This window comes from Dermacentor albipictus, chromosome 2 (assembly GCF_038994185.2).
Source record: "Dermacentor albipictus isolate Rhodes 1998 colony chromosome 2, USDA_Dalb.pri_finalv2, whole genome shotgun sequence".
NCBI classification, from domain to species: Eukaryota; Metazoa; Arthropoda; class Arachnida; order Ixodida; family Ixodidae; genus Dermacentor; species Dermacentor albipictus.
In genome coordinates this window covers 143,625,585-143,652,811 of record NC_091822.1, presented here as the reverse complement: position 1 = coordinate 143,652,811, position 27,227 = coordinate 143,625,585, and the positions used below count along the sequence as shown (strand labels likewise).

Below are 27,227 nucleotides of genomic sequence, written 5' to 3'. Positions count from 1 at the left end.
GAATTGCAGAGCAATGAGGTCACAGAAAGAAACATATCTATTATAGGTAAGGTGCAACGTAGTCAAATACTTGCTTACCTGAAGCCACATATGGCTTCATGTGTGGCCATCAGGTCAAGCCTGGAAACTGCAGGGCAGCCGGCTGCCCAATTGCGACACCGCGTATATGGAAGCTGCATTAAAAAGTAGGCAAGTTTACTAATCGTAAAAGGCACAAAAATAAGGGTCAGCATTCTATAGCTGATAAATGGCACGCGTTCACTGCTATAATAACACGTATCTCATAAATACGCCAAGGAGGGCGACTGCTAGTCTGTGTTTCAAGGAACATGCGCGCTTCTAGCGGTTGTCAGGCATCCCAAGATCTCGCAGAAGATGTGAATGTGCACATTTCTTGTCATTCACAAGTTCTTAGAAACAATAAAATTTCAATGAACGGTAAGCAGCTCTTCCTTCTGTTTAGTTATTTGTATTTCTCTTTTTGTAAATTTCAAATCGGACGAAGTGCGGGCTCGCATCCACTCACCGTTGCCACTCGCTCAACAATATCAAAAGTCGGACCGCGCTTCGTCATCTGCTTCGGTTATCGTGCCACTTTTGACGATGGGAATATGAGCAGGATAGGCGTGATCAGGCGTGCAAGGAACGGAAGACGCAGGAAACCAGGTCAACTAATCATTAGACGAGGATAGGTAAATCGGGATGTCACATGTCTTATGCGGCTCTAAGGTGTTCTAGCACCACCATTGTCACTTCTGCGAAGTTTTGCAGGTTTCTGAATGAGACCAGGTAAGCACAAGTATATATCGCTAATTTCTGTGCAGGTATTCATTTTGCAAGAGTAAAACCGTTCTGTGAAAGCCTGCGTGGACTCTCATAGGACCAGTGTCACTTGACTCATTCGTCATGACGACAGCCCGTCTGCTGTCGGTGAAATAGGTGTAACGAAGGGATTGAATGCGTGTACGTCGATTTTGTTCACTCTTTGTTGACATGCACAGCCAAAGCAAGTAGTTCAAATGATAAGAGCTATTATAGGCAGCTTCCTTTCATGCAGCTTAACGTATGCAGTTTAAAATTCTGCCACTTTTTACTTCTAATACTGCCGCTGAAATGCGTGTATTGAACTGAACTTTCTATGAGGCACAATAAATGTGCACCATCATAACAGACGTGACAGCGTCAATTGCCCTATGACCAGCTCGTGACGATATTTATTTTCGCATTGGTTTCGATCTTGTAGAATCTATGTTCGCATATTGTGTACAAGTTTGAGTTGTCAATGAAGATTGCTTCTGCAGGCCGATACTTTCGTCTTTTCCCAGTACAAAATGTGTCAATGAAAAGAAAAACATTCGAATTTAACTTGTGTTGAGTTTTCGCTAAATAAGAAATAGACCCGCTTTACTTGATCCACTTCAGAATACACGAACGAAATTAACGATTGATGGTGCCATCAAGTTATTTTCTTTATCCTACCTCCCCCCGCAAGTTACGAATTTCAAAGTGACTACTTTCACGACATGACGAAATTTAACATTTTATCTGGGAATATTGGCGGTTAATGAGCTTTGCTATATAAACATTTCTCATAACTATTCGGCATTTGTGTGAATGGAAGTTTGCAAGGCAAAGGCGGCGGAAAAAACAGCGCTTCGTAAACACGGACCACTTCAGCGGGTTCTACTCCGCAATTCGGACAGTGTCGCCGTGCGCCCATGGGGGCCTGCAACAGAGAACCAACGCATCCCCCTTGCATACGAAGTGGGAAAAGAGGATTCCCGTGGCATCCCTCTTCCTCGTCACTGAGTACCCTTTCCTTGTACCTTTCGACCTTATCAGAGACGTTAAGAAAACATGGCTTTGATGGCGAATTCTTTGTAGTTGGATACCCGGCTACCAGCAGTCTGGTGGTACCCGGTTGCCTATACGGCTACCTATACGTGCCTATAACCTGCTTCCGCCGTCTATAGGCACGCGACAGAGAGTACCAAGGGAGGAATGGGGAATTTCGGAACCCTGGTTTCATTAACACCCCACAATCAGGGCAATTTAAAAAGAAGAAAACCATGATTGAATGGGGTACCCGCCAAGGTGGAGTAGCGAAAATGGAGTTGCGCAACTGATCGCGAAGGCGTGGGATCAAGTCACACAAGCCGCATTTAAATAGGGGCGAAATCTCAAATCGCCCGTGTACCATTCCTTGGGTACACGTTAAAGAACCCCAGGTATTCAGGATTGATACGAAGTCTAACACTACGGCATGCCTCTTAATCATAACGTGCCTTTAGCATGGAAAATCTCACAAAAAGGAACGGAAAATGTAAGTGAGCGAGTAATCTGACGACATTGCGGCTTCGGATAGAGTTGTAGAATCGGAAGCGTTGGGGCGATAGCAAAGAATTGTGTCCACAAACGAGGAAGGTTCGCAACCATAAAGAACAAACAAGTGAGAGAAGCCCGTGGTAGACTGAGTGGTGCCTTTGTAAGCATACTGCAACAAGGGGGGGGGGGGGGGGGGCATGTGGTCCCAGTTGGTGTGGTCATGGGAGATGTACATGGCGAGCATGTCGCCGAGAGTACGATTAAAGCGTTCAGTCATACCATTGGTTTGCGGAAGATAGGCACTTGTAGTTCTACGGACAATGTTGCATTAGCTAAGGAGGGTTTCTACAGCTTCGGATAGAAATGAACGACCACGGTCAATCAGTAGCTTGCGAGGCGCACCACGTCGAAGGACAAGGTTGCTAAGGATGAACAAGCCGAGCTCACGTGCTGTGGCCGCCGGCAGCACTGAAGTTTCGGCGTAGCGCGTGAAGTGGTCCACAGTGACGATAACCCAGCGGTTACCATCTGGGCTGTGTAGAGGTCCGTACAAATCAATGCCGATACGGTCGAAAGGTCAGGAGGGACAAGTCAATCGTTGGAGCGCCCCTACTTTCTGGTGAGGTGGGCTCCTACGGCATTGGCACTTGGAGCACGAGTGGACGTGCTGTCGAGCGAAGCGCTGCATTCCTCGCCAGTAGTATCGAAGCACAGAGGCACAGACGTCGGAGCGTATGTGGCGAGGAATCAATAGCAACCATTCACGGCCATCACTTAAGTAGTTGAGGCGGTACAGAAGCCCTTCGCGGAGGCCAATTCGACTAGGTACAAAATGTCCTCAATGACAAAGGCGAGCTGAGCATGCCACTGCAGGTTCAATGTGGTACGCGCTTGCAGTACGCAGGGAGACGTCGGAAAGCGGAATCGCGTTCTTTGTTAACTTGCGGGACAGTTCTCCACTAAGAACAGAAACAGCGGCTCCAGTATCAACGAGTGTTTGCCTGGAAACAGCCTCGATATTCATGGTTATTTCGTTCGAAGGTAGAAATCAAGGCCATGAAGTTGTCGACATGAGCGCAGTTCTTGCCTCCGGCACTGCGATGCCGAGTACTGCGAATCCGGGAACGGAGTTCCAGATCGAAAAGGAAACCAGCGCCTCCAACAATTGATAGACCTTGTCCTGCGGCTTCGCCGTCACTCTGCACCGACTAAAGTGAGCATAATTTCAAAATAAGAGATTACTATCCCATTACAAAATACATGAGTAGCATGAACAAGACTTAGGACGAGAAGGAGTAGCACGCAGAACACGTCATAAGTCAGTTCAGCTCTTGTAGTCCTGTCTCAGTAGGGATTCTTTTTACTTGCCATCTTCTACACTTACAGAGATTCCCTCATAACCCTGACGTAAACCCTGACGTGGGTTTACTTGACGTAGGCACTCTTTTCGTCCTTGTAGAGCAGTGCAAGTGGCACATACCCAGTTGCCCAAGTTGGCATCAGAGATTTTCCATGAACAGCGGTGCCTGCCCGGTCCCGCATCTGCTGTTAGTGTTGTTAAGAACGGCCAGCTGCAGTGCAAGTTTGCCAGCCAGTTACACCAGCGGTGGCAACCTCATCTTGGAATGCCGCCTCCAACCTCTAGCCACGGCGTGGCTAAGTCGACTTTGTGTCGGTCACAATACGCGCATCCTCCACTCTCCGTCACTAGGATGCGTTGTGACTGAAGGAGTTCGACGAAGAAGGCTTTGTGCGCAACACGACAACGCGGACCTGATCTCCTACGGGCGGGGGAGTTGCCGCGGAAACGCCCACGGAGGCTCCTTCCCACGCACCGACCAAGACGCAAGACAACGCGCTACCCGGAACGGCTCCGAGTTCTACGAAATTTGTGTGGTGTCGGTTTCGGACCGTGAACACGTGTGTGTGTGCATGTGTGTGTGTAAACCATCATGCGGAGAGGCGGCTAGTTTGAGATGACTATACGGACGTTCGCGTCACCTTGTATCGCGGGGCGACTGATAGTTTAAAAACTGCGGTTGTGCGGACGCTCGACACACTTTTCTTAAGCAGTCATGCTGGACTGAGACACTCTCTCAAGCAGTCGTGTTAGACTGACGTACTTTCTCTCGCAGTCATGCTAGACTGATGAACTGCATGTAAATACTGTAAATAAACCCGTATTCCTTGTTCTCGATGAGAAGCAGTCCTTCCCTTCATCCACGTCCTCAGCGTGGATAAGTTGGACGACGGCATGGGCCAGCTACCTTCGAATTCATGCTGCAGGGACTCCAATCTTGACAACGGATCACGAGCGATGGGATTGAGCCCCCAATCCTGACAGTGTACGTCAAATTTCTTGATTTGGGGAAATTTCTAAGGCAGAATCCAAGATTGCTCTTTTTCTAGAATTGTCTTGATTCGTTAACATGCCATATCATACACCTTAAGAAAAGTTTACACCCTTTGGAGTGCCCCTTCTGCTACGCAACAATAATCGTCATCTGCCTTGATGCGTTACCTTTCTTGAAAACGCCGCGCGCGCTACCTTCCTGTCGGGAATGCTATCATGCTGATAACGCGCATGCAGTTCGTTGCTGGAAAGTACCGGCCTCGCAGCGTTAAAGAAAGCAAACGCATCAAGGCAGATGACGATTATCGTTGTGTGGCAGAAGGGGACGCCAAAGGGTGTAAACGTTTCTTAGAGTGTAAGCGCTTACTGGGGATTTGTTCACCCAGCAAAAGCAAAAATACTTAGTTCATACATCAACGAGTGTTCTGAGGCCGAGTTTAGAGGCTGGAAAATTTGAGAAACATTCTCTTTTTCAGCACAGATGAAAAAACAATTTTGAACTTCCGTCAATACTGCGTGATGCTCCCTTCTTGCAGGTTTTGTTAATTTTTGTCAGGAGAATAGCTGTGATATTCTGTGGTAATATGTTACAATCGATGCTATTCAACCACCAACTCTCCAGCTGAGTAACCTTACAGCCACAGACTAAGTTTTCGTTGAAAGCTAACCCCGAGGTGAATTTCTGTGGCAGAATCCACAAGAACCGTGTGTGACAGATAGGGTGCTTCCGCATTTTATTTTTTCGTGTAGGCAACATTTTTTCCCGCAATAGTTAGATTGCATTGTCATCGGTGATCTGGCAGAAAACTGACATCTTTTTTTGATCAGAATTATCAACGGTCGTCGTATGTGCTCGGCCGTGTGCGCGCCCTTCCTACACGTTCAGCTACTTTGAGATCGGCGGAGGAGATGGCGCGCCCGGTGTTGCGTACCACTCTATGCAATGGCGAGACGAGCGTTCGCGAATAACACCGCAGACAGCAGCGCGTATTACTCTCGCGTATTGCATGCACTATGAAGTGTAGGCACGGGATAGCCGCGACCAACGACGACAATATCTGTTAAGAAAAGGAACACAACACGGACACGAGCGCAGTTACACGGTACAAAAGAGCATAACGTTCGCTTATTTCATGCAATCGCCTTGATAAACGCATGTTTTATTACGCATCCTATCTATATGTCCCTGCGTTCTGGCAGAACACTCTAAGAAAAGTTTACACCCTTTGGCTTGCCCCTTCTGCCACACAAAAATAATCGTCATCTGCCTTGATGCGTTTCCTTTCTTTATCGCTGCGAGCCCGGAACTTTCCAGTAACGAATGGCACGCGCGTTATCAGCATAGAACAGTTTACACCCTTTGGAGTGCCTCTTCTGATAACGCGCGTGCCGTTCGTAACTGGAAAGTTCCGGGCTTGCAGCGATAAAGAAAGGAAACGCATGAAGGCAGATGACGATTATTTTTGTGTGGCAGAAGGGGCAAGCCAAAGGGTGTAAACTGTTCTTAGAGTGAAGAAAAACCCGAAAGCTGGGGTTTGTTGATCAGCCAATTCTACGAGCACTTAAAATATGTATATATTACGTGTCGCACTGTAACTACAATAATAGCCGCAATCAATCTCTGGAGGTGTGTGTGTGTGCTGAAGTACCCTTTGTTTTGCCTGCATAGACACATCACGTGGTCTGCGAGCTTAGGAAGCCACTTTGCGTTTGCGTTGTGTGATAGTTGCGTCACGTGTAAAGCCGAATCGCAATAGACGTACAGATGGACAACAATCTGAATGGATACTTTTATTCGGTGAGAACTGCTGCTAGCACAGAAATAGCTCCCAAAGAAAACTGCTATGTCTACGGCTCTAAGAATGTTCAGCGAGATAGTTCGCAGTTAAATAGCATCGACTGTAATGCAATCCCTCAAAGTATCACTGCTATTAGAAACAATCATGTTTATTGGAGAGATAGAAGCAATTTCGACATTTTCAGATGTATAACCAGACCCTAAAGTTGCAAGTCGCTTTCCACTGTGCTCCCTAGCAAGCAATTGTTAATTTCTGAAAAGGAGGCCACAGGTAGAGCATACACACACATACTGAAATTGTATGAGAGAAGTATGAGCGAAATTGGCGCCGCTAACATGACGGCGTCTTCAAAAACTTGCTTACCGAAATGTACCGAACTTTTCACGAGCGGCCATGCAATGCAGGCTCAAAATTTCTGAACACCCGGACTGCCACTTCTTGCACTTTGTGTATGGGATCTGCATAAAATAGTAGGCAAGGTAATTATTCCTACAAGGCACGAAAATAGGAGTGAGCAGTTTGGCGCTTGTAAATAGCTCGTGTTCACTACTAAAAATTAAAGGGTCCCTGAACCACATTTCTTGAAGCCTAAAGTGTAACTTTGAGTGAGTACGGTACCTACCCAGAATATATTGCTGAAATAGTTACGTTCGCCCTCAGTTATCTCTTGCGTAGGAGTATAGAGGAACGCCGGTAGCGATAGAGTGACCGAACTCCGCCTACTGAGTACGCCAAGTGGGACGTACGGCAAATCGATGTATTTACGCTATGCAGAAGAGGCAGTTGTGTGTGGCTACGCACAGCTGAAAGTTCACAGTAGGGCTGGAGTTCGGGCTCCTGTGCTCCAGCCTGGCCGTGCCGTGTGGTGCGGACCGGCTTTGCCTCACGGGGACAGTAGGCAAAATCAGATTACGCATTGTGTAGTGCTCAACACGAAGCTCAATACGAAGCACGCTTAGCTACGAGCGCTCGGAAGTGAGCGAGCACTGGCGCGTTTTTTGAATACGTGCTAACCGTCATTCATAGCGAGGCGTGGTAGGCACAGCGTGCATGTGGTGTTGGTTTCGTTTCGCGTTATTGAAAGCATGTTGTGCTTTCAGACTAATTGAAGTTAGCGAGAGCTGACGCCTACGGCACCCGAATAAGCAGTGTGGCCAAATTTTTTTTTTAATGCGAAGGTAAATGCCTCAGGGCATACAGGGGTATGGGATGGTTTTGAATAAGGATGATTAAAAGAATGAAAAAAGGTTTGCTGACCTAATGAAGACGAAGAGGGATCTATAATGCGGTCCCTGTGTCCAAGCAGTGCAATCGCTCGGATTATGCAGCGAGAGTGCCGCTGCTGCGAGGTGTCGGAGCCTCGTCGGTTTCAGTGCAGGGCACACCCACAGCAGGTGGTGGATGTCGGCTTCAGCATTTCGCGACTTGCAGAGTGGACACTCAGGACGAGGATATAACGGGCGAAAGTACGGCCACTTCCTATAGTCACGGCAGGAGTGAGGGCAACGCCGACCCGGATCCTCCGAACGCCACCTCCTCTGCACGGGTAAGACCACGGGGGAGGTTTATCGCACACGGAGGTGTGAGAGCACGTGTGCGGCGCCGGAGGTGCTCCTTTCTTGTTAAAAGGAGGGTGGCATCATCTAGGTGAAAGAGTTGAGGCAGTGACGACGGAGAGGCCGCTGGACGGGTCGCAGAATCCGCACGGCCTTGGAAGCTTATAAGGTCGCGTGGGATCCACTCGACAGATATTGGCTGCGGGATGCGTGCCGCCAGAAGATGGATCTCTTGGCATATGTCAGGGCTGCGACTGTCGCGTCGCAGAAGACGCGTCGCCTGGAGGGCATAAGTGCGGATGACGATGCGGCCGTGGGGACCATGGGAAAGGCGGCCACAGAGCACAACGCTTCTCGGACAGCAAGGAGCTCAGCACAAAAGGAGGATGGAGGTTCTTGGATTTGAAACCGGGTGGTCTTATTAAGGGCAGGAGCGCATGGGCAATAAATTGCAGTGGTTGTTTCACAGTCCTGAATGCTTGCATCAACGTAAAGGACGATGGAGCCAAGTGCAGGTGGGCATCGTGAGCTATAATTCGGTGACGAAGCGGCGCGGCCGCGTGAGTTGATGTCGGGCGATGTATATTAGTTGGCTTGTTATCACTCAGCTGTACAAAACTCCAGGGACGAAGAACTGGCGATGGTGGTGGTAGAAGCGAGTTCGAGAAAGCGTAAGCCCTGAGAGCACACGTTGCGTGTGAAAGGCTGGCCTTGAAGCCTGCGAGCATCACGCCGCTGCTGCACCAGCTCATCCAGTGTGTTGAACTGTGCATTTTCTTGGAGAGCCACGATCGGGGTGGAAGAAAAGACTTGGCAGGCGGAATGGGGTGACGCTGGGTCTTCGAACATTGACACGGCAAACAGCAGCGAACCCAATCGCGAACTTGCGCGTTTAGCCGAGGCCAAACGAAACGACTGGAAAGAAGCTTCTGTGTCGCGCGTATGCCAGGGTGCGACAGGTTGTGCACGGTTTCGAATAGACGTCTGCGAAGGGATGCCGGAATGTATGGTCTAGGTATGTCGTTAGAAGTGTCGCAGACAACGGACGTGCCATCTGGAGTCACAACGACGTCTTCCAATTTCACGGACGTTGACGAATTCCGGAGTGTACGAAGTTCAGTGTCGTCACGCTGTTGACTGGCGACTAAGTCGGCGTCGATGATGAAAGGTTCCGATGTCACCGTGGAAATGACATTGACACGATTAAGAACGTCGGCTGGAACGTTGTCGGTGCCCTTGATGTGGCAGAACGTTGTTGTAAACTCGGAGATGTAGGAAAGGTGTCGAATCTCGCGGGGCGAGTAACAGGATGCCGAGCGATTCGTTGCGTGCACAAGGGGCGTGTGGTCAGTCAAGACAGTGAATGCACGGCCTTCGAGGAAGTGGCGAAAATGCTTGACAGCCAGGTAAACAGCGAGTAATTCAGGGCCGAACACGCTGTAGCGGGACTGCGCAGGCTTCAGTTTCTTGGAGAAAAAAGCGAGTGGATGCCATGCATTGTTGATGAATTGCTGCAGAACGGCACCAATGGCGTTGTTTGAAGCGTCGGTCATGATGGCAGTGGGTGCGTCTGGCTTTTGGTGTCTAAGCAGCGTAGCGTCGGCGAAAGTAGACTTCATTCTTGTCAAAGCGTCAGTGGCCTCTTCAGTCCACTGAAGCATTTGTTTGCGTTTGTTTACCAGGAGAGCGTCTAGCGGAGCCATAAGTCGTGCGCACTCCGGAATGAATCGGCGGTAGAAAGTGAAAAATCCGAGAAATTGGCGAAGCTTGGTGAGTGTGGTCGGTCGGGGAAGATTTTCGATGGCACGAATCTTCGACGGCTGAAGTCGAATGCCATACCCCGCACATAAACTCCTCCTCCAGCGTATCTACCGTTCATAGAGCGACGCGGCATGCTCGGTGTCGCCATACCCTGCTCCTCCGCTTACCGCCTCAATTGTTCCGCTGCACCCTCCGCCTTCGCCATTCTCCTCGCGTTCTCTTCGTTATCGCCGTCTTTCATCCCTCGCAGCGCTCCCCGTTCGCTCTCTCAATCGTCGCTGCACTCGTTCGCTCGGATACGCTGACGGACAACGCCGACGCCGAGGGACGTCGAAACTCAACGCAGAAACGGGCGCCTAAGGGAGACGTTCTCAAACAACTGATTTATTTTACGAGCTACTACATCCTTTGTCGTGTGCGGCACGCAAGTGTGAGACCTTTTTTCATTCTCATTAGGCTGACGTGTCTTCCTTTGTATTTAAGATGGGGAGACGGTATTCAACTACAAATAATGCTGAGGAGGTTCATGCCATGATGAGGCTGTGTAAAACATGCGCCTTAACGGGAAAGCGTCAGTGTGCTCCTGATGGCCCCTTCATATTTCCTAATGGCTGAACATGAAAAGTCAGAACATTCACTCACATTCGTTTTGCACGTTAACATGTTTCCTGAATCCATGTGATTATGATTAATTGTTTTTTGACGTTAGCACTGAAGTCCATCAATGACTACTGTATTTTAAAGGGTCGAAATCGATGCATTGCGGTTCCCTAGTCCACCTGGCACCTTAGAGCAGTACTCCTGCACAGCTAGCTCCGCATTTCAAAGGCCAGTTTCCATGCTGATGTTACGGTGACATGCAGCGCAAGTTATCACTCCCAATTGTTACATTGGAATACAGTTCGTGTTCTCTTTCTTGTTGTACTGACTTACCCTGCAGTGCAATCACGTTGACGCCGTGCTGCTGCGTCAGGTGGGCAGCCAGCTGGTTGAGGTTGCGGATCCAACCACAGGAATTGTAGCAACAACGGACCTGTCTGCATCCAAAAAAAAAACCATTGCACCACTCATTATCTTTGAGGTTGCACCAGGAATCCCGCTTGTTTCACAGCGAAGCTGTTTATGAGTTTAGAAGCTCACGAACACCTTCCATGTCTCCTTCGCGATTTTCTGAGAAATACAAATAACCCTCAAGTTTATATCTTGAGAAAGCAGAAAATATTTTAGGGGTGATAGGCGGCCAGCATTTGACTACTTCGGTTATTTGGAATTGATGAAATATTGCTAAACCTTTGTTACCAGCCGCTTTAGAGTCTGTATACGAAACACATAAAGTTTCTATGCCATGGGGGGGGGGGGGGGGGGGTCGGCGATGAACTGCTGTAATTTCATAATTAGAAAGAAATTAACGCCACGCCATCATTGACGTTTATGGAACGTTTCAACTGGTGTAGGCTATTTTGTTTGAAAAATATTTATCGAATATTTGTGATCCTTGTTTATTCCCTATTTTGATATGTTCTACGAAGCCGGTAGTCTAGTTTTCCTGTCGCCTTTGAGACCTAGGCAAATCACGTAGCCTTTATTGTATTAAAGTATCGAAGCACGTTAAAAATGACGTGCGATCAATGCTTCGTTTGCGTTCAATAATTATACCCTTTGTAAAGAATATTTATTGAAGCGATGCACAATGCCATTCCGCCATTATCTGCAAGGATGCAAGGAGTCCTAGAAAAACTGGCATTGAGTAGAAAATCAATAATATTGGCCGGTATAGCAAGTTTGATGTATGCCAAGCGTTGACGGTGCGCTAATTGGAAGCATTGCAAATAAGAATTCAACCCTAATTTTCCTCTTCTGTCATTAGCGCAGTACGAGGTGGGTAGTGTGTTGCCATCGTATTCTCGATGAACTCCAGAAAACTACGTTCGTACTTGGTGAAAAGGGGACACGTTATGTGTAATTGCAGGCTACCATTAATGTCCGTCGTTTAATTTCTTCCTTTGCAATAAATAACGTATTCATATGCTCCCGTGTTTTATGGGTAAGCTTTAACAGCAGCGCAAAATTGCTCTCGCTGAATAGCAATAACACATTCCGCCAAGTTTTAAATCTAGCGAAAATAGGGGAGAATGCTATGAAGAATCGGCATACGAAGCAAAATACCTGCGCAAAAAATACTGCCTTTACAAAAGATTCCTGACAAAGTGCCTGAATGTGTCTTACAGCCGAAATCAGCTATCCCTGGCAAAAAATCTCTATTATATTAATATTTAGAACTTCTACACAGTGTATCTTTACTTTACGGTCAATATATTTAAATTTACATTCTGGTAACATTTGTTCATATACTGTCAAAACACTTCTTTCTTACTTTTGTATGAAGGATAACTTAACTGCACCATTTAGAGACTTCTTCTGGGTTTTATATGAAGGATATTTTAAATACATTGTTTTAAGTATTCCTCCTTACTCTTATATAAAGAACATTTTTAATACACTGTTAAAAATTGTCATTCTTACTTTTGTATGGAAACATTGTACACCGTTACTAGGGTTCCAATTTAATTCTGTATAAAGAATATTTTAACCATCAACATACTTTCTTCTAACTCCTGCCTAAATACCCAAATTATTACTCCGTCAAAAGGATTGTTAGTTTTGTGTAAAGGATGTTTTATTAGTATACACCAAAATATTTTTTTTTCTGTTGGCGTTCTGAGCATGTAGTACGTCACAGCTTGTATTGTTCGCCGAAAAATATTTAGAGTAGGAAGTGACTTGAGAACTTTCGATGAATTTTTCTTAGGCACAATTATGTCGATATATGACGCACTCACGAATCAAGCCCTTTCTTTAAAGCAGCATTCCAATCCAAGTCGACGGCCAATTATTGACGGATTGCTACTAAAATGTTTAAAGGAATGTGTTAGTAAACTGCTATTAAAGATAATTTTTTATGGGTTCTACGTGACTAAGTGAGCCTACGGTGAAGCCACCGCAGTCCGAAAAAATTAGCTCGCGCTACACCAGTGGACCGGTCTGGCCATAGTGGAGTACTATGCAGGCCGCGCACCTGGTGCACAGACTTATCTCAGCTTTAGGGCGGACAATTAGAGGGCGATTTGCGCTCGAGCTGCACCAGACCCTGGCCGCACGCGTCCGGTCATGCGGAAAACTGCACATTTCGCGCACTGGTGCACAAATATAGTTGTACAGGCGCCCAAATCTTTAACTGGCGTGCGGGAGCGGCGACTTTTCCGTGCGTCAGCGCCGTATGACGGGTCGAGGCTGGAAACAGCCTAGCAGACGATGGGCCCAGCTGAGCGCGCTTTGTCCGCATGCGCTTAGCCTCAGACTGTTTCCAACCTCGCCCCGCCATACGGCGCTGACGCACGGAAAAGTCGCCGCTCCCGCACGCCAGTTAAAGATTTGGGCGCCTGTACACTGGGCCGGCACATACAGTGTACACTGAAGTGCGTGTACCAGTCTGCAAAATCAGCAATCGCTTGACCACACGCGTGTGGCTTGAGCGTAAATCGGCCCTCACCGCGCACTGCTTCTGCAAGGCCACCGATTTCCTTTCTAACGAGATAATCAGGTCAATGCACTCCGCGATATAAATAGTACGTCTTAATCTGGAACATGCCAGCACGTAGCGTCACAATATCTGTTAAAGCAAGAGAAAGAGAGCCGAAACTCAGAGTAGCATGGTGCTGGAACGTTGCCTCTAAAACACTAAAAGGTTGCAAAATACAGCCCCTGCTGAGTGAGAGCGTGTTGACATGAGAAAGCGCAGAGGGCGAAGACCGAGAAGCGCGCAACTCGTTGCAAGTGTCAGCTTTCTGTGAAGAAGAATGTAATGATCCTTGCTGCATAAAAAAAAAATGCAGCCTGGTTCGCGTCCCTATTCGCTCGCTTTCGTCTCTGCCTGTTACAGACGGCTCCTCCACATTAGAGGAAACTATTAGGACGTTGCATCGAAGCTAAATCAAATTAATTATAAATTTCAGCTGATCTGCTTTACGGGTGATTTTGGCTTGATGTGTGAAACCATATCGATTAGCGATAATTACTCCACTCCTAATATTCAGTGCTTTTGCTTCGTAGCACGGCAATAAGTTCTAAACTTAGGTAAGGTTTTGCGGTGGCCTTACGGCATTCCTAATTGCTGCATTCCACGGTACCAAGAGCCAGGATATCAGTGTTGATGCTTTTGTCATGCTTAGCACACCTCAAAATTTTTAACGTCATAGCCACCATGCAATGAACATCTATTTAACTATAAAAGTACTACTCTAATAGCTTTCAACATTATCTTGCGCTGGTCTCCACGAAGCAAAGTATTGTGTTTGGGAGCGGCAAGTGCTGAAAGATATTTTTTGCAAAATATATTGACCACCTAATTCACCCTATATGATATTATTTTTAAATCTTTATCGCGTTTGGAGGAAAGGTCCGTTTTAGGAACAGTAATACTCACGAAAAATAAAACTACACCACCCCTAACAGCCGAACAACATTAAGCTGGGGGGGGGGGGTAGCAAAATTGTCTCTTCAGGTTCTTTTTCGACCTCGGCCATAAAGCACATTTCTCCATCTAAGTCCCGCAGATGAAGTTGCACACACAAAGGCCCGCGCACTTGTCACCGAGAGGTGATGACTGTCTTGGTGTTATTCAACCTTCGCAAGCTAGAGGCGTGTACATGGTTTGACGAAAAGCGGGGCTTTAGTTCGGCAGTGGTCAAGGCGAAGCGGGTGGATTCAAAGAATGTCACATGCTGTCGCCATCGATAACAGTTCATTTGCGACGCCGGGGTGGTATGGTCAAAGCGATGTAAATGTTTGGTGGTGTATTGTAGCAGCAATTTAGCTATTTCTGCTGTGGTTGATGATTATGCTGTGTCGTGGCTGAATCAGCAACAGAAGCACATAAGCCACCATGCTGGCGAAACCCACCGCGTTTTCATCTTTCCGTTACGTGGACGTTTCAGCAACTTCGCTGCCAACTGCGATACAGGAAGCGTACAAACACTACGTTATCACCAATGTCGCGATGACTTAATGCGTGTTAAATAATGTATAATCATGCACTCCGCCCTTACGTTTTCCTACTCAGGCTGTACAGGATGAGAAGTCGTGAAATATTTAGCTTATAATTTCAATCTTGCCTGTTTTACTTGTTTAAAGCACACATCTGATTGTCAGACAGTAATACACAGCCTAACTGCAACTCACTTCCTTTTTTCTTTCAGGATACAACAGCCAGAATTGCAGAGCAATGAGGTCACAGAAAGAAACATATCTATTATAGGTAAGGTGCAACGTAGTCAAATACTTGCTTACCTGAAGCCACATATGGCTTCATGTGTGGCCATCAGGTCAAGCCTGGAAACTGCAGGGCAGCCGGCTGCCCAATTGCGACACCGCGTATATGGAAGCTGCATTAAAAAGTAGGCAAGTTTACTAATCGTAAAAGGCACAAAAATAAGGGTGAGCATTCTATAGCTGATAAATGGCACGCGTTCACTGCTATAATAACACGTATCTCATAAATACGCCAAGGAGGGCGACTGCTAGTCTGTGTTTCAAGGAACATGCGCGCTTCTAGCGGTTGTCAGGCATCCCAAGATCTCGCAGAAGATGTGAATGTGCACATTTCTTGTCATTCACAAGTTCTTAGAAACAATAAAATTTCAATGAACGGTAAGCAGCTCTTCCTTCTGTTTAGTTATTTGTATTTCTCTTTTTGTAAATTTCAAATCGGACGAAGTGCGGGCTCGCATCCACTCACCGTTGCCACTCGCTCAACAATATCAAAAGTCGGACCGCGCTTCGTCATCTGCTTCGGTTATCGTGCCACTTTTGACGATGGGAATATGAGCAGGATAGGCGTGATCAGGCGTGCAAGGAACGGAAGACGCAGGAAACCAGGTCAACTAATCATTAGACGAGGATAGGTAAATCGGGATGTCACATGTCTTATGCGGCTCTAAGGTGTTCTAGCACCACCATTGTCACTTCTGCGAAGTTTTGCAGGTTTCTGAATGAGACCAGGTAAGCACAAGTATATATCGCTAATTTCTGTGCAGGTATTCATTTTGCAAGAGTAAAACCGTTCTGTGAAAGCCTGCGTGGACTCTCATAGGACCAGTGTCACTTGACTCATTCGTCATGACGACAGCCCGTCTGCTGTCGGTGAAATAGGTGTAACGAAGGGATTGAATGCGTGTACGTCGATTTTGTTCACTCTTTGTTGACATGCACAGCCAAAGCAAGTAGTTCAAATGATAAGAGCTATTATAGGCAGCTTCCTTTCATGCAGCTTAACGTATGCAGTTTAAAATTCTGCCACTTTTTACTTCTAATACTGCCGCTGAAATGCGTGTATTGAACTGAACTTTCTATGAGGCACAATAAATGTGCACCATCATAACAGACGTGACAGCGTCAATTGCCCTATGACCAGCTCGTGACGATATTTATTTTCGCATTTGTTTCGATCTTGTAGAATCTATGTTCGCATATTGTGTACAAGTTTGAGTTGTCAATGAAGATTGCTTCTGCAGGCCGATACTTTCGTCTTTTCCCAGTACAAAATGTGTCAATGAAAAGAAAAACATTCGAATTTAACTTGTGTTGAGTTTTCGCTAAATAAGAAATAGACCCGCTTTACTTGATCCACTTCAGAATACACGAACGAAATTAACGATTGATGGTGCCATCAAGTTATTTTCTTTATCCTACCTCCCCCCGCAAGTTACGAATTTCAAAGTGACTACTTTCACGACATGACGAAATTTAACATTTTATCTGGGAATATTGGCGGTTAATGAGCTTTGCTATATAAACATTTCTCATAACTATTCGGCATTTGTGTGAATGGAAGTTTGCAAGGCAAAGGCGGCGGAAAAAACAGCGCTTCGTAAACACGGACCACTTCAGCGGGTTCTACTCCGCAATTCGGACAGTGTCGCCGTGCGCCCATGGGGGCCTGCAACAGAGAACCAACGCATCCCCCTTGCATACGAAGTGGGAAAAGAGGATTCCCGTGGCATCCCTCTTCCTCGTCACTGAGTACCCTTTCCTTGTACCTTTCGACCTTATCAGAGACGTTAAGAAAACATGGCTTTGATGGCGAATTCTTTGTAGTTGGATACCCGGCTACCAGCAGTCTGGTGGTACCCGGTTGCCTATACGGCTACCTATACGTGCCTATAACCTGCTTCCGCCGTCTATAGGCACGCGACAGAGAGTACCAAGGGAGGAATGGGGAATTTCGGAACCCTGGTTTCATTAACACCCCACAATCAGGGCAATTTAAAAAGAAGAAAACCATGATTGAATGGGGTACCCGCCAAGGTGGAGTAGCGAAAATGGAGTTGCGCAACTGATCGCGAAGGCGTGGGATCAAGTCACACAAGCCGCATTTAAATAGGGGCGAAATCTCAAATCGCCCGTGTACCATTCCTTGGGTACACGTTAAAGAACCCCAGGTATTCAGGATTGATACGAAGTCTAACACTACGGCATGCCTCTTAATCATAACGTGCCTTTAGCATGGAAAATCTCACAAAAAGGAACGGAAAATGTAAGTGAGCGAGTAATCTGACGACATTGCGGCTTCGGATAGAGTTGTAGAATCGGAAGCGTTGGGGCGATAGCAAAGAATTGTGTCCACAAACGAGGAAGGTTCGCAACCATAAAGAACAAACAAGTGAGAGAAGCCCGTGGTAGACTGAGTGGTGCCTTTGTAAGCATACTGCAACAAGGGGGGGGGGGGGGGGGGGGCATGTGGTCCCAGTTGGTATGGTCATGGGAGATGTACATGGCGAGCATGTCGCCGAGAGTACGATTAAAGCGTTCAGTCATACCATTGGTTTGCGGAAGATAGGCACTTGTAGTTCTACGGACAATGTTGCATTAGCTAAGGAGGGTTTCTACAGCTTCGGATAGAAATGAACGACCACGGTCAATCAGTAGCTTGCGAGGCGCACCACGTCGAAGGACAAGGTTGCTAAGGATGAACAAGCCGAGCTCACGTGCTGTGGCCGCCGGCAGCACTGAAGTTTCGGCGTAGCGCGTGAAGTGGTCCACAGTGACGATAACCCAGCGGTTACCATCTGGGCTGTGTAGAGGTCCGTACAAATCAATGCCGATACGGTCGAAAGGTCAGGAGGGACAAGTCAATCGTTGGAGCGCCCCTACTTTCTGGTGAGGTGGGCTCCTACGGCATTGGCACTTGGAGCACGAGTGGACGTGCTGTCGAGCGAAGCGCTGCATTCCTCGCCAGTAGTATCGAAGCACAGAGGCACAGACGTCGGAGCGTATGTGGCGAGGAATCAATAGCAACCATTCACGGCCATCACTTAAGTAGTTGAGGCGGTACAGAAGCCCTTCGCGGAGGCCAATTCGACTAGGTACAAAATGTCCTCAATGACAAAGGCGAGCTGAGCATGCCACTGCAGGTTCAATGTGGTACGCGCTTGCAGTACGCAGGGAGACGTCGGAAAGCGGAATCGCGTTCTTTGTTAACTTGCGGGACAGTTCTCCACTAAGAACAGAAACAGCGGCTCCAGTATCAACGAGTGTTTGCCTGGAAACAGCCTCGATATTCATGGTTATTTCGTTCGAAGGTAGAAATCAAGGCCATGAAGTTGTCGACATGAGCGCAGTTCTTGCCTCCGGCACTGCGATGCCGAGTACTGCGAATCCGGGAACGGAGTTCCAGATCGAAAAGGAAACCAGCGCCTCCAACAATTGATAGACCTTGTCCTGCGGCTTCGCCGTCACTCTGCACCGACTAAAGTGAGCATAATTTCAAAATAAGAGATTACTATCCCATTACAAAATACATGAGTAGCATGAACAAGACTTAGGACGAGAAGGAGTAGCACGCAGAACACGTCATAAGTCAGTTCAGCTCTTGTAGTCCTGTCTCAGTAGGGATTCTTTTTACTTGCCATCTTCTACACTTACAGAGATTCCCTCATAACCCTGACGTAAACCCTGACGTGGGTTTACTTGACGTAGGCACTCTTTTCGTCCTTGTAGAGCAGTGCAAGTGGCACATACCCAGTTGCCCAAGTTGGCATCAGAGATTTTCCATGAACAGCGGTGCCTGCCCGGTCCCGCATCTGCTGTTAGTGTTGTTAAGAACGGCCAGCTGCAGTGCAAGTTTGCCAGCCAGTTACACCAGCGGTGGCAACCTCATCTTGGAATGCCGCCTCCAACCTCTAGCCACGGCGTGGCTAAGTCGACTTTGTGTCGGTCACAATACGCGCATCCTCCACTCTCCGTCACTAGGATGCGTTGTGACTGAAGGAGTTCGACGAAGAAGGCTTTGTGCGCAACACGACAACGCGGACCTGATCTCCTACGGGCGGGGGAGTTGCCGCGGAAACGCCCACGGAGGCTCCTTCCCACGCACCGACCAAGACGCAAGACAACGCGCTACCCGGAACGGCTCCGAGTTCTACGAAATTTGTGTGGTGTCGGTTTCGGACCGTGAACACGTGTGTGTGTGCATGTGTGTGTGTAAACCATCATGCGGAGAGGCGGCTAGTTTGAGATGACTATACGGACGTTCGCGTCACCTTGTATCGCGGGGCGACTGATAGTTTAAAAACTGCGGTTGTGCGGACTCTCGACACACTTTTCTTAAGCAGTCATGCTGGACTGAGACACTCTCTCAAGCAGTCGTGTTAGACTGACGTACTTTCTCTCGCAGTCATGCTAGACTGATGAACTGCATGTAAATACTGTAAATAAACCCGTATTCCTTGTTCTCGATGAGAAGCAGTCCTTCCCTTCATCCACGTCCTCAGCGTGGATAAGTTGGACGACGGCATGGGCCAGCTACCTTCGAATTCATGCTGCAGGGACTCCAATCTTGACAACGGATCACGAGCGATGGGATTGAGCCCCCAATCCTGACAGTGTACGTCAAATTTCTTGATTTGGGGAAATTTCTAAGGCAGAATCCAAGATTGCTCTTTTTCTAGAATTGTCTTGATTCGTTAACATGCCATATCATACACCTTAAGAAAAGTTTACACCCTTTGGAGTGCCCCTTCTGCTACGCAACAATAATCGTCATCTGCCTTGATGCGTTACCTTTCTTGAAAACGCCGCGCGCGCTACCTTCCTGTCGGGAATGCTATCATGCTGATAACGCGCATGCAGTTCGTTGCTGGAAAGTACCGGCCTCGCAGCGTTAAAGAAAGCAAACGCATCAAGGCAGATGACGATTATCGTTGTGTGGCAGAAGGGGACGCCAAAGGGTGTAAACGTTTCTTAGAGTGTAAGCGCTTACTGGGGATTTGTTCACCCAGCAAAAGCAAAAATACTTAGTTCATACATCAACGAGTGTTCTGAGGCCGAGTTTAGAGGCTGGAAAATTTGAGAAACATTCTCTTTTTCAGCACAGATGAAAAAACAATTTTGAACTTCCGTCAATACTGCGTGATGCTCCCTTCTTGCAGGTTTTGTTAATTTTTGTCAGGAGAATAGCTGTGATATTCTGTGGTAATATGTTACAATCGATGCTATTCAACCACCAACTCTCCAGCTGAGTAACCTTACAGCCACAGACTAAGTTTTCGTTGAAAGCTAACCCCGAGGTGAATTTCTGTGGCAGAATCCACAAGAACCGTGTGTGACAGATAGGGTGCTTCCGCATTTTATTTTTTCGTGTAGGCAACATTTTTTCCCGCAATAGTTAGATTGCATTGTCATCGGTGATCTGGCAGAAAACTGACATCTTTTTTTGATCAGAATTATCAACGGTCGTCGTATGTGCTCGGCCGTGTGCGCGCCCTTCCTACACGTTCAGCTACTTTGAGATCGGCGGAGGAGATGGCGCGCCCGGTGTTGCGTACCACTCTATGCAATGGCGAGACGAGCGTTCGCGAATAACACCGCAGACAGCAGCGCGTATTACTCTCGCGTATTGCATGCACTATGAAGTGTAGGCACGGGATAGCCGCGACCAACGACGACAATATCTGTTAAGAAAAGGAACACAACACGGACACGAGCGCAGTTACACGGTACAAAAGAGCATAACGTTCGCTTATTTCATGCAATCGCCTTGATAAACGCATGTTTTATTACGCATCCTATCTATATGTCCCTGCGTTCTGGCAGAACACTCTAAGAAAAGTTTACACCCTTTGGCTTGCCCCTTCTGCCACACAAAAATAATCGTCATCTGCCTTGATGCGTTTCCTTTCTTTATCGCTGCGAGCCCGGAACTTTCCAGTAACGAATGGCACGCGCGTTATCAGCATAGAACAGTTTACACCCTTTGGAGTGCCTCTTCTGATAACGCGCGTGCCGTTCGTAACTGGAAAGTTCCGGGCTTGCAGCGATAAAGAAAGGAAACGCATGAAGGCAGATGACGATTATTTTTGTGTGGCAGAAGGGGCAAGCCAAAGGGTGTAAACTGTTCTTAGAGTGAAGAAAAACCCGAAAGCTGGGGTTTGTTGATCAGCCAATTCTACGAGCACTTAAAATATGTATATATTACGTGTCGCACTGTAACTACAATAATAGCCGCAATCAATCTCTGGAGGTGTGTGTGTGTGCTGAAGTACCCTTTGTTTTGCCTGCATAGACACATCACGTGGTCTGCGAGCTTAGGAAGCCACTTTGCGTTTGCGTTGTGTGATAGTTGCGTCACGTGTAAAGCCGAATCGCAATAGACGTACAGATGGACAACAATCTGAATGGATACTTTTATTCGGTGAGAACTGCTGCTAGCACAGAAATAGCTCCCAAAGAAAACTGCTATGTCTACGGCTCTAAGAATGTTCAGCGAGATAGTTCGCAGTTAAATAGCATCGACTGTAATGCAATCCCTCAAAGTATCACTGCTATTAGAAACAATCATGTTTATTGGAGAGATAGAAGCAATTTCGACATTTTCAGATGTATAACCAGACCCTAAAGTTGCAAGTCGCTTTCCACTGTGCTCCCTAGCAAGCAATTGTTAATTTCTGAAAAGGAGGCCACAGGTAGAGCATACACACACATACTGAAATTGTATGAGAGAAGTATGAGCGAAATTGGCGCCGCTAACATGACGGCGTCTTCAAAAACTTGCTTACCGAAATGTACCGAACTTTTCACGAGCGGCCATGCAATGCAGGCTCAAAATTTCTGAACACCCGGACTGCCACTTCTTGCACTTTGTGTATGGGATCTGCATAAAATAGTAGGCAAGGTAATTATTCCTACAAGGCACGAAAATAGGAGTGAGCAGTTTGGCGCTTGTAAATAGCTCGTGTTCACTACTAAAAATTAAAGGGTCCCTGAACCACATTTCTTGAAGCCTAAAGTGTAACTTTGAGTGAGTACGGTACCTACCCAGAATATATTGCTGAAATAGTTACGTTCGCCCTCAGTTATCTCTTGCGTAGGAGTATAGAGGAACGCCGGTAGCGATAGAGTGACCGAACTCCGCCTACTGAGTACGCCAAGTGGGACGTACGGCAAATCGATGTATTTACGCTATGCAGAAGAGGCAGTTGTGTGTGGCTACGCACAGCTGAAAGTTCACAGTAGGGCTGGAGTTCGGGCTCCTGTGCTCCAGCCTGGCCGTGCCGTGTGGTGCGGACCGGCTTTGCCTCACGGGGACAGTAGGCAAAATCAGATTACGCATTGTGTAGTGCTCAACACGAAGCTCAATACGAAGCACGCTTAGCTACGAGCGCTCGGAAGTGAGCGAGCACTGGCGCGTTTTTTGAATACGTGCTAACCGTCATTCATAGCGAGGCGTGGTAGGCACAGCGTGCATGTGGTGTTGGTTTCGTTTCGCGTTATTGAAAGCATGTTGTGCTTTCAGACTAATTGAAGTTAGCGAGAGCTGAGGCCTACGGCACCCGAATAAGCAGTGTGGCCAAATTTTTTTTTTAATGCGAAGGTAAATGCCTCAGGGCATACAGGGGTATGGGATGGTTTTGAATAAGGATGATTAAAAGAATGAAAAAAGGTTTGCTGACCTAATGAAGACGAAGAGGGATCTATAATGCGGTCCCTGTGTCCAAGCAGTGCAATCGCTCGGATTATGCAGCGAGAGTGCCGCTGCTGCGAGGTGTCGGAGCCTCGTCGGTTTCAGTGCAGGGCACACCCACAGCAGGTGGTGGATGTCGGCTTCAGCATTTCGCGACTTGCAGAGTGGACACTCAGGACGAGGATATAACGGGCGAAAGTACGGCCACTTCCTATAGTCACGGCAGGAGTGAGGGCAACGCCGACCCGGATCCTCCGAACGCCACCTCCTCTGCACGGGTAAGACCACGGGGGAGGTTTATCGCACACGGAGGTGTGAGAGCACGTGTGCGGCGCCGGAGGTGCTCCTTTCTTGTTAAAAGGAGGGTGGCATCATCTAGGTGAAAGAGTTGAGGCAGTGACGACGGAGAGGCCGCTGGACGGGTCGCAGAATCCGCACGGCCTTGGAAGCTTATAAGGTCGCGTGGGATCCACTCGACAGATATTGGCTGCGGGATGCGTGCCGCCAGAAGATGGATCTCTTGGCATATGTCAGGGCTGCGACTGTCGCGTCGCAGAAGACGCGTCGCCTGGAGGGCATAAGTGCGGATGACGATGCGGCCGTGGGGACCATGGGAAAGGCGGCCACAGAGCACAACGCTTCTCGGACAGCAAGGAGCTCAGCACAAAAGGAGGATGGAGGTTCTTGGATTTGAAACCGGGTGGTCTTATTAAGGGCAGGAGCGCATGGGCAATAAATTGCAGTGGTTGTTTCACAGTCCTGAATGCTTGCATCAACGTAAAGGACGATGGAGCCAAGTGCAGGTGGGCATCGTGAGCTATAATTCGGTGACGAAGCGGCGCGGCCGCGTGAGTTGATGTCGGGCGATGTATATTAGTTGGCTTGTTATCACTCAGCTGTACAAAACTCCAGGGACGAAGAACTGGCGATGGTGGTGGTAGAAGCGAGTTCGAGAAAGCGTAAGCCCTGAGAGCACACGTTGCGTGTGAAAGGCTGGCCTTGAAGCCTGCGAGCATCACGCCGCTGCTGCACCAGCTCATCCAGTGTGTTGAACTGTGCATTTTCTTGGAGAGCCACGATCGGGGTGGAAGAAAAGACTTGGCAGGCGGAATGGGGTGACGCTGGGTCTTCGAACATTGACACGGCAAACAGCAGCGAACCCAATCGCGAACTTGCGCGTTTAGCCGAGGCCAAACGAAACGACTGGAAAGAAGCTTCTGTGTCGCGCGTATGCCAGGGTGCGACAGGTTGTGCACGGTTTCGAATAGACGTCTGCGAAGGGATGCCGGAATGTATGGTCTAGGTATGTCGTTAGAAGTGTCGCAGACAACGGACGTGCCATCTGGAGTCACAACGACGTCTTCCAATTTCACGGACGTTGACGAATTCCGGAGTGTACGAAGTTCAGTGTCGTCACGCTGTTGACTGGCGACTAAGTCGGCGTCGATGATGAAAGGTTCCGATGTCACCGTGGAAATGACATTGACACGATTAAGAACGTCGGCTGGAACGTTGTCGGTGCCCTTGATGTGGCAGAACGTTGTTGTAAACTCGGAGATGTAGGAAAGGTGTCGAATCTCGCGGGGCGAGTAACAGGATGCCGAGCGATTCGTTGCGTGCACAAGGGGCGTGTGGTCAGTCAAGACAGTGAATGCACGGCCTTCGAGGAAGTGGCGAAAATGCTTGACAGCCAGGTAAACAGCGAGTAATTCAGGGCCGAACACGCTGTAGCGGGACTGCGCAGGCTTCAGTTTCTTGGAGAAAAAAGCGAGTGGATGCCATGCATTGTTGATGAATTGCTGCAGAACGGCACCAATGGCGTTGTTTGAAGCGTCGGTCATGATGGCAGTGGGTGCGTCTGGCTTTTGGTGTCTAAGCAGCGTGGCGTCGGCGAAAGTAGACTTCATTCTTGTCAAAGCGTCAGTGGCCTCTTCAGTCCACTGAAGCATTTGTTTGCGTTTGTTTACCAGGAGAGCGTCTAGCGGAGCCATAAGTCGTGCGCACTCCGGAATGAATCGGCGGTAGAAAGTGAAAAATCCGAGAAATTGGCGAAGCTTGGTGAGTGTGGTCGGTCGGGGAAGATTTTCGATGGCACGAATCTTCGACGGCTGAAGTCGAATGCCATACCCCGCACATAAACTCCTCCTCCAGCGTATCTACCGTTCATAGAGCGACGCGGCATGCTCGGTGTCGCCATACCCTGCTCCTCCGCTTACCGCCTCAATTGTTCCGCTGCACCCTCCGCCTTCGCCATTCTCCTCGCGTTCTCTTCGTTATCGCCGTCTTTCATCCCTCGCAGCGCTCCCCGTTCGCTCTCTCAATCGTCGCTGCACTCGTTCGCTCGGATACGCTGACGGACAACGCCGACGCCGAGGGACGTCGAAACTCAACGCAGAAACGGGCGCCTAAGGGAGACGTTCTCAAACAACTGATTTATTTTACGAGCTACTACATCCTTTGTCGTGTGCGGCACGCAAGTGTGAGACCTTTTTTCATTCTCATTAGGCTGACGTGTCTTCCTTTGTATTTAAGATGGGGAGACGGTATTCAACTACAAATAATGCTGAGGAGGTTCATGCCATGATGAGGCTGTGTAAAACATGCGCCTTAACGGGAAAGCGTCAGTGTGCTCCTGATGGCCCCTTCATATTTCCTAATGGCTGAACATGAAAAGTCAGAACATTCACTCACATTCGTTTTGCACGTTAACATGTTTCCTGAATCCATGTGATTATGATTAATTGTTTTTTGACGTTAGCACTGAAGTCCATCAATGACTACTGTATTTTAAAGGGTCGAAATCGATGCATTGCGGTTCCCTAGTCCACCTGGCACCTTAGAGCAGTACTCCTGCACAGCTAGCTCCGCATTTCAAAGGCCAGTTTCCATGCTGATGTTACGGTGACATGCAGCGCAAGTTATCACTCCCAATTGTTACATTGGAATACAGTTCGTGTTCTCTTTCTTGTTGTACTGACTTACCCTGCAGTGCAATCACGTTGACGCCGTGCTGCTGCGTCAGGTGGGCAGCCAGCTGGTTGAGGTTGCGGATCCAACCACAGGAATTGTAGCAACAACGGACCTGTCTGCATACAAAAAAAAAAAAACATTGCACCACTCATTATCTTTGAGGTTGCACCAGGAATCCCGCTTGTTTCACAGCGAAGCTGTTTATGAGTTTAGAAGCTCACGAACACCTTCCATGTCTCCTTCGCGATTTTCTGAGAAATACAAATAACCCTCAAGTTTATATCTTGAGAAAGCAGAAAATATTTTAGGGGTGATAGGCGGCCAGCATTTGACTACTTCGGTTATTTGGAATTGATGAAATATTGCTAAACCTTTGTTACCAGCCGCTTTAGAGTCTGTATACGAAACACATAAAGTTTCTATGCCATGGGGGGGGGGGGGGGGGTCGGCGATGAACTGCTGTAATTTCATAATTAGAAAGAAATTAACGCCACGCCATCATTGACGTTTATGGAACGTTTCAACTGGTGTAGGCTATTTTGTTTGAAAAATATTTATCGAATATTTGTGATCCTTGTTTATTCCCTATTTTGATATGTTCTACGAAGCCGGTAGTCTAGTTTTCCTGTCGCCTTTGAGACCTAGGCAAATCACGTAGCCTTTATTGTATTAAAGTATCGAAGCACGTTAAAAATGACGTGCGATCAATGCTTCGTTTGCGTTCAATAATTATACCCTTTGTAAAGAATATTTATTGAAGCGATGCACAATGCCATTCCGCCATTATCTGCAAGGATGCAAGGAGTCCTAGAAAAACTGGCATTGAGTAGAAAATCAATAATATTGGCCGGTATAGCAAGTTTGATGTATGCCAAGCGTTGACGGTGCGCTAATTGGAAGCATTGCAAATAAGAATTCAACCCTAATTTTCCTCTTCTGTCATTAGCGCAGTACGAGGTGGGTAGTGTGTTGCCATCGTATTCTCGATGAACTCCAGAAAACTACGTTCGTACTTGGTGAAAAGGGGACACGTTATGTGTAATTGCAGGCTACCATTAATGTCCGTCGTTTAATTTCTTCCTTTGCAATAAATAACGTATTCATATGCTCCCGTGTTTTATGGGTAAGCTTTAACAGCAGCGCAAAATTGCTCTCGCTGAATAGCAATAACACATTCCGCCAAGTTTTAAATCTAGCGAAAATAGGGGAGAATGCTATGAAGAATCGGCATACGAAGCAAAATACCTGCGCAAAAAATACTGCCTTTACAAAAGATTCCTGACAAAGTGCCTGAATGTGTCTTACAGCCGAAATCAGCTATCCCTGGCAAAAAATCTCTATTATAATAATATTTAGAACTTCTACACAGTGTATCTTTACTTTACGGTCAATATATTTAAATTTACATTCTGGTAACATTTGTTCATATACTGTCAAAACACTTCTTT

The 27,227-nt window shown here is 47.5% G+C and overlaps 1 protein-coding gene across 3 annotated transcripts in view; it reads right to left on the bottom strand.

Annotated features, from left to right (window-relative positions):
- The window catches only part of LOC135904635 (uncharacterized), a 54,139-nt gene that overhangs the window by 3,586 nt on the left and 23,326 nt on the right, over positions 1-27,227 (bottom strand). For all 3 annotated transcript variants that reach the window (XR_010565173.1, XM_065435498.1, XM_070534044.1), the window contains 6 exons: positions 25,792-25,895; positions 21,905-21,999; positions 15,141-15,235; positions 10,728-10,831; positions 6,841-6,935; positions 79-173 (listed from right to left, as the gene is read on the bottom strand). Coding sequence is in view for 2 of the 3 variants with exons in the window: in XM_065435498.1 (XP_065291570.1) it covers positions 79-110 (32 nt within the window). In the remaining variant the exon portion in view is untranslated. The remainder of the gene's footprint in view (positions 1-78; positions 174-6,840; positions 6,936-10,727; positions 10,832-15,140; positions 15,236-21,904; positions 22,000-25,791; positions 25,896-27,227) is intronic.